Here is a 12,696-nt window from a genome sequence, read left to right as displayed (position 1 = left end):
CTCCTCTCCTCTCCTCTCCTCTCCTCTCTCCTCTCTCCTCTCCTCTCCTCTTTATTCCTTATCCATTTATTCCAAGCCTAGATTGGTTATGCCATGTAAAGAATACTGAATCTGAATTCAGAAGTCCTTGGTTCAAATTCTGCATCTGTTTTTTTTTTTACCTGTGTTACCTTGGCCAAGTTACTTCATCTTTATGGGACTATTCACTCATGGAGAAACAAAAAAGGGGATGATTGACTGGATAGAATAAATGCCCTTTTGATCGAAATCTATGATACTGTGACCCTTACAATTTCACATCTTTCACTGGGTATGAAATTATAAGGTTTATGTGTAAGGTATATACACCTTTCACTGTGATGTTTATGATGTAAACAACATGATACCCACCGCAGAATAAAGGCTCAACAAAATATCAAAGAAATATGTCTTATACACTGTAAAGTAATGAGCCAAATTTGATATCACGCGCGTGTGTGTGTCTGGGTGTGTTTAAAAAAACCATGATAGAATCCCTGAAATTACACAGAACCAAATTCTTCTAGACCTCCTTGGAAGTTCATTGAGAAGAGAACATAATTTAGATGGTGAGTTGACACAGGTTTGTGGTGAAATATTAGAATATTTTGAACTTTTACATTTAAAATTATGTCTACCTTAGAATTGTAGGATTTAGCGATGTAAGGAGCTTGAAAAACCATCCAGTTCAGTTCCCTCATCTTGCAGATGAGACATTTAAAGCTAAAGCAATCAAGTCTTTTGGCAAAGAACATATAGAAAATAAGTATCAGAGATAGATACTCAATTCAGATTCAGTTTATTTTCCACAGTATGATTAATTATATAAAGAAAAAAGAAATATTCCCTGTCCTCAAGAAACTTATTTTCTAGAGAGTTCTCTTGTAAACAGAAAGTGAATCTAATATTAAACTATTAAATATTAAATCTAATATTGGAGTTTCATGTTTATTCTTTAAATGCATAAAAATCCACTTTTGAACATCTTCTAAACCAAAGATCTCAAAACCTTTTTTTATTACATATCACCATCAATTAAGCTTTTTTGAACATGCCCCCCAATATATGTGTGTGTGTGTGTGTGTGTACATATAAATAGTCATGCTTGACACTTTGTGACCCTATTTGGGATTTTCTTGGCAAAGATACTGAAACGGTTTGCCACTTCCTTCTCTAGCTCATTTATAGATGGGGAACCTGAGGCAAACAGGATTAAGTGACTTGCCCAGAGTCACACATATATTAAATGTCTGAGGTTGAATTTGATTTCAGGTCCTCCTAACTTCATGGCTGGCACACTTCATCCACCATGCCACGTTGCTGCCTGTATGTGTTTGAGGTTGTGTATTACTATGAAATTATTAAATCATTATAATATATTATATACTATTTATGTACTATTGTTCTTTTTTAGAGCTTTCCAGAAGGTGAAATTTAAATTAGTTATCTTTACATATTTAAAATAAACTTAATAACCTTTCATAGAAACAATCAAATGGATGTATAAAACAAAGGATAAAAATCCATCTCAATCCTCCAGGCTACTACTGTTCTAATATGGCTCACTGGATAGAGTACTGGGCCTGCAGTCAGGAAGACCTAAGTTCAAATCTAGCTTTAGACACTTACTAGCAGTGAGACCTTGGGCAAGTCATTTACCTTGTGTTTACCTTAGCTTCCTCAACTGTAAAATGGGGATAACAGCACTTACCTCACAGGATTCTTGTGAGACTCAAATGAGATAATATTTGTAAAGCATTTGCTTAGCACAATGTCAATGCTTCCCCAACCTCTTGCTCATCTCTGAAGATACCTTTTGTGACAAATGACCATCTGATATATAGACTTAATGAGGGAGCCAGTTTCAGTCTTTATAGTAAATATTATCAAAACTTAATTTTAATTTTTTAAGATAAAAGTAAACATATAGGAATATTTTTTCCTTCCTGTACCCTAATACCTACCCTGTACTGCCTTCTGTGTACCACATTTTGGAAACCACTGGCTTAGGCCATTGTAACTGAGTGACTTACTTTTGTCTAGTAGTTTGAAGTTTACAAAAATGATTTACTTATAATCACTATAGGGGAGAAATAATGTTAAGTATTTGACGTGAGGAGGCTACGTATCAAACAAGATAAGCAATTTACCCACAATCACTATTCAAGTCTTGACTGATGCTCTTATTGGGCACTATTACAAATCAGAGCCCAAACTTCAACCTGGATCTTCTGACTCCAAATCTGGTGTTCTTTCCGCTGCACTCAGTTTGTGAAACTTCCCCTGTTAGCTTTGTAGGTGCACATAGCAGCTATCGATATTGTGTTCAGCATTGATGTATCACTTTCCTTGGAATACGGCTTTCATTTGTTTGTAAGCTTTGGAAAATTCTTCCTTTTGAGCATATATTTTCTGTGTTTTGTCTTATTCCAGGAGTATTGTGTGTGTGTGTGTGTGTGTGTGTGTAGTTGTGTAAAATTACGGCAACATATGTTGAAGGATTTTTGAATGATGGAAAGGTGGGAGGGAAGAAAGACTTTCTCCTAAAAAAAGTTGAAATATATTTAGAGTTTAAAGCTTTAAGGGGGTAGAAGGGGTGAGAAATGAGGACTCTTAAGTCAACAAAATGTTGAAAATCAAAGCTTCTCTGTAGTCAGTCCTCTAGAAGGAAGTGTCAGGGTAATTTAGGGGGAAAAAAAGGAAGGTTGTAAGTGACTGAAGAATCATTTGCACATGCATAGCACTGAGTTTCATGACTGTTTACAATTACTGTACCTAACTCTTTCCATGACTATTGATTTTCACAAATACATAATATTATTTGATAGTTGCATAGCTGTGGTTTTTTGCTGATATTTTCACTGCTGTTGCGGATGATTGTAAACCCTCAGTTTTATTTCTTCCTTTCTTTTGGTAAAACAGAGGAAAAAGCATTCATATGAGGAAATTAAATACAATAAACTCCAGTAATGAAATATTATATTTGCAAATGAAACCTACAAAGTATTGGAAATGGAAAAGTTGAATTCTTACAATAGCATTGACTGGTTAGCATTAAGCACATTAAATGTAGTGTTGGTTGTCAGTATCTTTCTCGCTGTGGAGTGAGGCTTCAATGAAAATTACAAATAAGCATCAATGTTAGAATATATAGAAAAAGAATATTAATCTTAGAAGTCAAGAGTTTCCTCTAGAAACTTTTAAAATTCACCCAACTACTGTTAAATATTTCTATACCAAAACTGTTACTGAGAATAGACAAATCAATGATTCCCAAAAGATGCACCTTAAGTTTTTCTCAGTGTACTAGAAAATTCCCTATGCCCTGACAGTTCCACTTTCCCTAGCGCCCATGCCCAGCTGCACTCTGCTGCCTTTTCTTCCCAACTTGGCACTGTTGTGTCATCACAATAATAGTTTTGCCCTTCAGGCATAAAACCGCCTTCTCCAATGTTAGTGCTAAGGATAAAAAGGAAGAAGTAAGAGTGTTGGGAGGGGAGAAGATGGACAAATCTCAAGACCTGTGCAATGAGTTTGAAGGACCTTTTGCTTCAACCTTTTTTTGATGCTCACTTAAGTGTTCAGTGTACCTGGCTTCTTCACATGCAAAAAAAAAAATACTGTACCATGAGTAAAATAAATTTGAGAACCAAGATATACATTCCTTAAGAATTGTTAGAAGAACATTCTGAAGCCAATTCAAGTCAGCAAACCTTAAATGCCTACTGAATACAGAACTCAGTAATGGGTACTGGAGGAGACACAAAATTTAGTTAAGGTTTCAGGCTCTTCCCTTATCAAACTTAGAATCTACTCAGTTACCCATTTCAAAATTATACCAGCCTTTACTATCAGAAAACAGCATAGGTCTTCCAATCCTCAGCTTAAGATTTTTCCTATTTTGTCCTCTATAGAGCTAGAAATATGCTTTTCATCCCCTATATAATATCCACATACCTAATTGACGTAATTAAAACCAATTGTTTTTTTTTAATTTGAGAGGTAAGTAAAAAATATTCTTTTTCTTTTAAGTTTTCCTTAAGTTCCTTATTGTCCATGTCTTTAGTCATTGTGGTATTCCTTTTAGTATTTATCATAAGAAACGTCTCCATTACTTCTTGACTTTTGGCATCTTCTAATGTAGAATATTTTAATTAGCCAAATATTTTATTTTTAGCTTTAATTGGAGATTGTGAAGAAAAATTTTCAGTATTTGTTTCTCCTAAATGTGATTCTTCCTTATAAAAGGGAGCCATATTGGATTGCTCTTCCTCTAAAAATGGGTAGCAAAAAGAGGACTAGGCAGGAAGACAGAAGATGTGAGCTCCAGTCCCAGTGCAGACATTGACTGCATGTGTGATTGTGGGTGTACCACTTCACCTAAGCTTCCATTTCTTTATTTATAAAACTGGGAATAGGAATATTTGTAATACTTACCTCAAGGAGTTGTTAAAAAATAAACTTTTACATTCAGAAATACTAATTATATTTTAGTCAGGAGACAGATTCTGGCTTTCATCATTTACCTAAAATGTGGGGAAAGTCATTTAACTTCTCTAATCCTCAGAGTCCTCATTTAAAAAATGAAAGGGTTGGATTAGATGACCTTTAAGGTCCCTTTCAGGTGTAAATCTGTGATTCCATTTTTTTCTTTAAAAAAAAATTTGAACTTAACAAATACCAAATAGAATGGAACATTATATATATATATATATATATATATATGTGTGTGTGTGTGTGTGTGTGTGTGTGTATTCCATGATATATATCTATATAGAATATGATCTATCACTATCGATTGTACTGCTTATTTTCTTATTTACTTCTGTCATCATCTATCATTATCATATATCATCTGTCTATCATCATCTATCATTATCTCTCTCTCTCTCTCTCTCTATCTATCTATCAAAAAAGAGGATTATACATGAAACTATAGATCTCTATTGCTTCTTGGTACTTCTTCCAGGACCTCTTTCTGTTCTCTATATTTCTAAGAAAATGTCTCAATAACCCTCTTTCCTTTTTTTTCCTTTTTATTTTTGCTGCTTTGTCCCTATCCCTCTGTACCCTCCTACTTAGCTTTTCCTGGGAGGAGGGGAAGAAAAGAAAAACAAACAAAAAAATTAAGTATGAGTAGTCAAGCAAAACAAATTTTTGCATTGACTGTGGCCAAAGCTGTATGTCTTAATCAGCATCTTGTCTATCACCTCTTTGGTTAACAGGTGGGTCCTATCAATCCTCTAGAATTGTAGCTGGTTATTGTACTGGTAGGAATTTTTAAGTCTTTCAAAATTATTTTTCTTTACAATGTTCTTTTAATATTTATTTTTCTTATGGCTCTACTCATGTCTATCAATTCATACAAGTCTTCCCAGGTTTGCTTAAAAGTATTCATTTTGTCATTTCTTACAGCTGATTAATGTTCTATTACATTCAGTTACCCTTTGTTACCACAAAAAAAGATGTTACAAAAATTTTCTTAGATATGGGTCTGTTTTCACTTTCTTTGATCTACTTAGATTTTAGACCTAGTAATTCTATAGCTGGGACAGTTAAGTGGTGCAGTGGTAAGAGTTCCAGGCCTATAATCAAACAGACTCATCTGCCTGAGTTCCAGTCTGACCTCAGACACATTCAAGTTGTGTGACACTGGGCAAGTCACTTAATTCTATTTGCCTCAGTTTCCTCATCTATAAAGTGAGATTGAGAAGAAAAATGGCAAACTGCTCCGGTAACTTTGTCAAGAAATCCCTAAATGAGGTAACAGAATCAGACACAACGGAAAATGATTCAGCAACAATACTATAGCCAGGTAAAAGGACATGCACAGGTTACTGACATAGTTCTGTTTTGCTTTCTAGAATAACTGGGTCAATTCACAGCTCCACCAACAGTGGATTAGTGGGCCTGTTTTCCCATAGCCTCTCTAGCATTTGTCATTACCTTTTTTGGGGGGATCTTCTATGCCAATCTGATGGTTTTGAGATGGAAACTCAGTTGACTTAATTTGCATTTTGCCTAATCATTAGTGATTTAGAGCAATTTTTCATATTTCAATTGTCTATGATTCCATCATCATTGTTGCTCATCTTTTCTTACCTTATATAAATGCAAGCCATCACCATACTTTCTACAGAAAAGGTTATTCATGCAGTGAGTTAGCATAAATTGTCTACATAACACTTTCTCTTCCTGCTGCCATATTTAAGAGTCAGTGACAAACCAGCTGAGGCAAAATTTCCTGTATTTATAAAATGCATTACATCAGGAAGCATGGAAGTCTGATTGTGTGCTGAAGGTGGGGCATGTTGTACTACTGTGGAGGACATTTTATATTAATAGCATGTCTCCTGTAATGTAATAAAATAAGGATCAGCTCAGGATGCAATTTGGAAAGGGTCAAGTTGTGCAGTAACTTGATACCATCATTATTGATTACAATCAATTACCATGTGTGCTAAATGACTTTATCACTGGCCTGAAATGAACAGCCATTTGGACATCTTGATAAATGTTCTTTAAACTTTGTCACAGTTTATGTTAAATATGAAGTTTCTGAAGACAATAATGTATTCCATTTCACATTTTTCTTTCTCTTTTTCCCCACAATGCATTCTTTTTGTTCCATTCCTCTCTGTGAAGAGATTTCTTGGAAACTGTAGTTTTCTTGACAGTGTCCCATCCCTGTTCCCTCTGATATTTCTAGACATATCTGAATATTTTTGAGATTGCTATTAAACATTGCAGAACCTCTGGAGGGAAATACCTTCCTGGTCTAGGAGAGGGCCAGTTTGCTTTACTTTTATATGTTTGGTGAGATCTGTTTTAGAGATATCATGACAATATATAACTTTTGACTGGAGGGAGTTCCCCTTTCTTCTCTCCCCATCTACTAGGTACTAACAAGTAAGGGCATGTTGCAGCACTGAGGGTTCATTTCCTCAACTCCAATTATGTCAATATCTAATGGTTCAGGAAGGCTGAGTCCAATGGCAGCCGTTCTGTCTGTCTTGACTTCTCCAGTAACATGTACCATGGAGGGGAAGGAGGGAGGCAGGGTGAAGGGGGGATAGGGTCAGAAAAAAATGCTCACTGATTTTTAAAAATTTTAATTAGGAAAATCCCAAAGCTGGGTATTGTTTGGGAAACGGAGGAGAAGAAACAAACTTTGCTTTTGTTGTAGAGGTTAGAAAGCTGAACTATTATACAATTTAATAAATGACCAAGTTCTAGAAAGTACATTAGCTTGGGAATAGCTGACATTTTGTGTGATGCATGAATGCTTACAATACAAGGATCAAATGAAATTATGTATGTAAATTACTTTACAAAACTTAGAACACCATATAAATGATAGTTGTTACCTGTTAATTAAAGGAAGTGTGGCTCAGAGGATGGAGAGCTGTAGTGCCAAAGTGATATTTACAGTGCCTATGCTGGCTATGAATATGCTGACATAATTCTGAATCACAACATATAGACTCTCCACATGGAAGACAGAACCAAAACATTTATTCAAATACCAGAAAGCCAAATCCATCATAGCAACAAAAAAAATCTATACATAAAAACAATGCAGGAGGCATTGCCATCCCCAAGCCTTCCCCCTGCTAGGGCCTTCCCACAAAGGAACACTCACAGCTCTCTTCCTGCTTCTTCTCTCTCCTTCAGCTCTAACTTCTATGACAAACTTCCTTTCAGATCAGTTCCACCCTTCCTGCTTCGTGTGACTCAGACTCATGTGACTCAGGCTTCCATGTGACTTAAGCATGTCACATAGATCTATTAAAGGATGGTAAAGATCTTCCCATTCCATTAACAATACAAGAGCATACCTCCAAGGGTCAGAGATGCCTGCTTTCAAATCTTGCCTCTTAAGATATATTGGCAGTGTGATCCTCTTGGGTAGGCTGGTTTTCAAAAAGTAGAGACAATGTTTTTCAAAAATCAAAATCAAAGTCTAAAGTAGTTAAATTACTTGTCCATGGATTTACAGCTAGTAAGCAGGGAAGACAGAATTCAAACTTAGTTGTAGTGGATAGAATGTTGGGTTTGGTCTTAGGAATAGCTGACTGAATCCTGCCTTATATTTGGGTAACATCAAGCAAATCATTCCACAGCTTTCAATCTCAGTTTCCTTGCATGTAAAATGGGGAAAATAATAGCATTTACCTCACAAAGTTGTTGAGGACCTAATTTGATAGACAGATGGATTGATAGATAGACAGATGGACAGACACACATATGCATATATGTATATGTATATACGTCTGTGTGTACACATATGTGTGTATATACAAACACATAAATATGTGTATGTGTATATATACTCATGTATATACTAATCATATAACTATATAATTATCTATTATATATACCTATTTAACACACATAGTGTTTTCCAAACCTTAAAGCATATTATAAATGGTATTCTTATTCTTATTATTGACTCCAAATCCAGTAGTCTAATTGTTTTGTTCCATCCATATATAATCATCTTGCTGATACTACTTTTGGAAAAAATATTTTCTTTTATGTCTATAAAAGTCTAATAAGAGATATATGACAAAATCACATATATACACAACATCACCCAAGCATACCAAGACATCTTTGAGTAATCCTTTTTACAAGATAAAACTGAATATGTGAAGTGCTATGTGAGTGGTAAGCCCTAAGTGTCATAGAGTTACAAATGAAAGAGAGAGACAGAGAGAGCCCATATATCCATTATCTTCATCCTAAAGTTATTTCCCTTAAAATGTCTATACTGTACTCTAATCCACCATTATCTTAATCTAGCCTCTTATCACCTAACTTCTGGATTGCAATGGTACCCTTCAGCTAATTTTCTTCCTTCTAATCCTCCTCTGCTTCAGTATATAATGCTGACACACTAATCATTCCCTTATAATATGTCACTCTTCTTCTCATAGACCTATAACACTTTCCCATTTCTTGTCTTATCAAATCCAAATTGACTGCCAAGGTCTCTTTCAATTGACTTTTGCGTTCTTATCTGAGTTTGTTTCTGACTGTTCTCTAGTATGCATTCTCTGTTCCTGAAATAAGTTTCCTTTATGTTCTCCTGCACATGTCACACTGATCATTTGAATTTCTGTGATTCTTTATACTGTTCCTATTTTGCCACTCCCACCTCCCCAAATACCTAATGTTCTGTGTACCTGCTAGGGACTAAATAAATTCTTAGATGTTCACTGATTTTCTCCTTGAAATATTCCCTTTCTGATATATCCTTTATCCAATTGTTGCAGGAGTTCCCATTGTGACTGTAGAAGCCTTCACTCCAGAGTCCAGTGGGAAAGGAATAAAATACTGGATTTTCAGTGGAAATGAAAATGGAGTATTCTCCTTAAACTCTAAAACAGGTAACTCTTTTGCCTTTTAAACTATATCTATTTTCCATTTGAAACCATTAGAAATTACTTCATAGATCAAGGATAAAAATAGATAAAACATGTAATTTGGAATTCATAGATACATCCCACCTGCCTTTGTACAATTTCATTTACAAATGCTTATAAATCATGATTATTTATTATCTGGTGACTTGGAACCTCCAAATGAGTAAAACAAGAAATTGTGTATTCCAGTAACTAATAAGGGATCATTTGCAATCATCATCTTCTGTCACATTCTTCTCCAACAAGTGTGTTCCCTATGCTTTCACACAAGGAAAAATCTATACTACCTTTAAAAAACTCTGAACATATTAGTTTTGAATTATAGCTACCCAAACTTTGTAAAGACCTGGAGATGTGCTAGTAAGATCACTGGTATCCAGGTTGAATTAAAAATAAGTACATATGTATAGCCTGGGGAGTTTTCTTGAGATTTTTTTTTTAATTCGCCACTGAATGTCAACAATGCAACAAAAAAGGACTGTGTGGTGGTAAAGAAATTATTCCCAAATACAGTATGCATTTAATTTAGCTTTAATGAGACCATTATTGTGTTTTAAATGAATACCAATTGATTATTGGAAACATACTTTTGATGACTAACAACTATGTAGTAGATCCATATCTACTACTTCATTCTCAAACCTCAAGGAGAATGCTTTTAATAATTATTCTATTGACATACAACTGTCTTATTTAATCTAGATTATATGCACATGTGAGGACTTTTACTTAGGGAATTTCACCCCCCTCCCCCCATTCCATTCCAGTTTGTAGGGGAACAAGGCTGAGCGAAATGAGTGTTGGGGACTGACTGAGAGGCTAGCAAACTTTTCAGATTTGCATGCAAAGTCATCATTTATTTACTCCATCACCATGGTCCATCATCAGAGATGGTGTCAGGAGCATTATGGCTGAAAGCCCCCTCCCCCCAAGTCTTGAGCTCCTATCTGTCTAGACCCTTGAAGCCAAGGGGGAGGAACACACACACACACACACACACACACACAGAATCAGGAGGAGAGGAAAGGCATTGGTAATGACTGCCATATCCACCAGCCCCAGGGTGAGCTAGTGACAACCTTAATGTAATTTGATAAACAGTAGGTATCTATTATGTACTAGACACTGGAGATGCAATAAAGAACTGGCAGACTACTAGAAACATTTAATGGGTACATAGTTAAGAACTAACAAGGGAAATTGAGGAGGGAGAACAGTAAAAAATTAAAATATCAGGAGAGTCTCTTTGTAAGATACATGGCAGAGTTGAACCCTGAATGTAGCTAGGGGTTTTAAGAGATGAAAGTGAGACGTGTGCATTCCAAGCAAGGGGGATAACTGAGGCAAAAGCATAAAGAAGGGAGATGCAAGAACAAATTCAGGGACTATTAGAATTCTAGTTTAGCTGAAATATCAAAAGCATGGAGAATAGTAACAAGAAATAAAAACAAAAGAAAAGAATAAAATTAAAAGAAAATGAATGAAAAATTAAGAAAAAAGAAATTTAAAATGACTGGAACCAGGTTCCAAGACTTTAAACAACTTGCTGAGGCATTTGTACTTTAACCTAGAGACAATGGGGAACTATCAATGACGTTTTAGAAAGGGAATGACATGGTCAGACCCATACTTATGGAAGATTGTTTTATCAACTGTGGAGAATGAATTGAAGAAGAAAGAGACAAGGAGCAGGGAAAGCTATTGGAGGTTATTATAGATGAAGGATGAAGACCTGAAACTAGCTAACTATTCTTGAGTGAAGAGAAGTCAACAAATATGAAAGACTTTATGGAGGTAAAACGCAGGCTCTTTAGTGTCCCCACATAGGGATCTGTCATCTGAGATACTCTATACATGCTCCAGACTTTATTATAGTGCTATTTCAGGACCTTTGCGACCCAAATCAAGATAATTTAACTGTAGAGGTTTGTTAATCTCATTTTAACAGATGAAGCAACTGAGTCTGAAAGAAGTTGAGTGATTTCCCCAGGGTCACACAACTTAGGTAGAATTTGAACTCAAGTCTTCATAATGCTAACTCCAGTGCTCTTACCCACTGGACTACCTTGTTGTAGTCTAATTGTAGACAGGGAAAATTGGAGAGCCAGAGGGATTGAAGATTGTAGTGAAAATCAATGATAGTTTTAGGAAGCACAAGGAGAGATGGAGATTGGAATTCCAGGTCATGAAGGTAGCAGAGCTAAAGTTATAATGAGCTATGACAATCCTTTTGAGCTGGTGAGGTGAAATGAAGATTTAGGTAATGGCAGCTTAGGACGTTGATGAGTTAGGAGGCCATGGTGTCAGAGACAAAAATATATAAAGAATTTGCAAGTATGACTGTAAAAGCTTGGGGTTGAGAAGGAAGAATGGGAATGAAGTAGGTAACTCCTTGAGAAAGGTGGGAGAATGACTTAGGGACAGTTGATAATAGCAGCTAGGATCTAAATAGGGGGATGTGATAGTGATCTCAAAGGAAGTGAGGTATCTGAGTAATGTGGCAAAGGGAGGGTCTCAAAATAGAAGTGAGGAACCTTATATGTCAGGGATATTACAGGAGGGTCAAATATATGGATGTGAGTTTCTGTGAATACAAGAAGATATAAAGATTATGAGAGGAATAAGAAGTCTAAGGGTATGGGAACATTGTTAATTATGACATGTGGATTCCCAAAATGGGAGATCAGAGAATAAGAGAGGAGACTGGGAATGGGATAGAGTAGAGGAAAATGAGGATCTGAAATTAGATGTCTGAGAGAGAAGGAGGGAAGGGAAGAGAGAGAGACAGTGTGTGTGTAGATAAGAGAGATAATATATCATCTGTACATATATACCATGAGTGTATGTGTGTATACACACACACATATCTATGAAATCAGATGTCTAAGGTGAAGGGAATTTTGTGTCTATGTGTGTGTTTGTATATCTGTCTATCTATCTATCTGTCTGTCTGTCTGTCTGTCTATCTATCTATCTATCTATCATCTATCTATCTACCTGTCTATCTACCTGTCTATCTGTCTATCTATCTATCTATCGATCTATCTATCTGTCTGTCTGTCTGTCTGTCTGTCTATCTATCTATCTATCTCTCTATCTATCTATCTACCTGTCTATCTATCTGTCTATCTATCTATCTATCTATCTATCTATCTATCTATCTATCTATCTATCTGTCTGTCTGTCTGTCTGTCTATCTATCTATCTACCTGTCTATCTATCTGTCTATCTGTCTGTCTATCTATCATCT

At 35.6% G+C, this 12,696-nt stretch overlaps 1 protein-coding gene across 1 annotated transcript in view; it reads left to right on the top strand.

Moving 5' to 3' along the window:
- The window catches only part of DCHS2 (dachsous cadherin-related 2), a 351,174-nt gene that overhangs the window by 311,476 nt on the left and 27,002 nt on the right, over positions 1-12,696 (top strand). Inside the window, exon 14 of the mRNA XM_069105586.1 lies at positions 9,297-9,410. Within this exon, the coding sequence (XP_068961687.1) occupies positions 9,297-9,410 (114 nt within the window). The remainder of the gene's footprint in view (positions 1-9,296; positions 9,411-12,696) is intronic.

This window comes from Petaurus breviceps, unplaced genomic scaffold (genome assembly GCF_028583685.1).
Source record: "Petaurus breviceps papuanus isolate PSGF00001 unplaced genomic scaffold, PetGlider_PUasm1.0 76, whole genome shotgun sequence".
NCBI classification, from domain to species: Eukaryota; Metazoa; Chordata; class Mammalia; order Diprotodontia; family Petauridae; genus Petaurus; species Petaurus breviceps.
The sequence above is the reverse complement of the archived record's forward strand: the minus strand, read 5'-3'. Positions and strand labels throughout refer to the sequence as shown.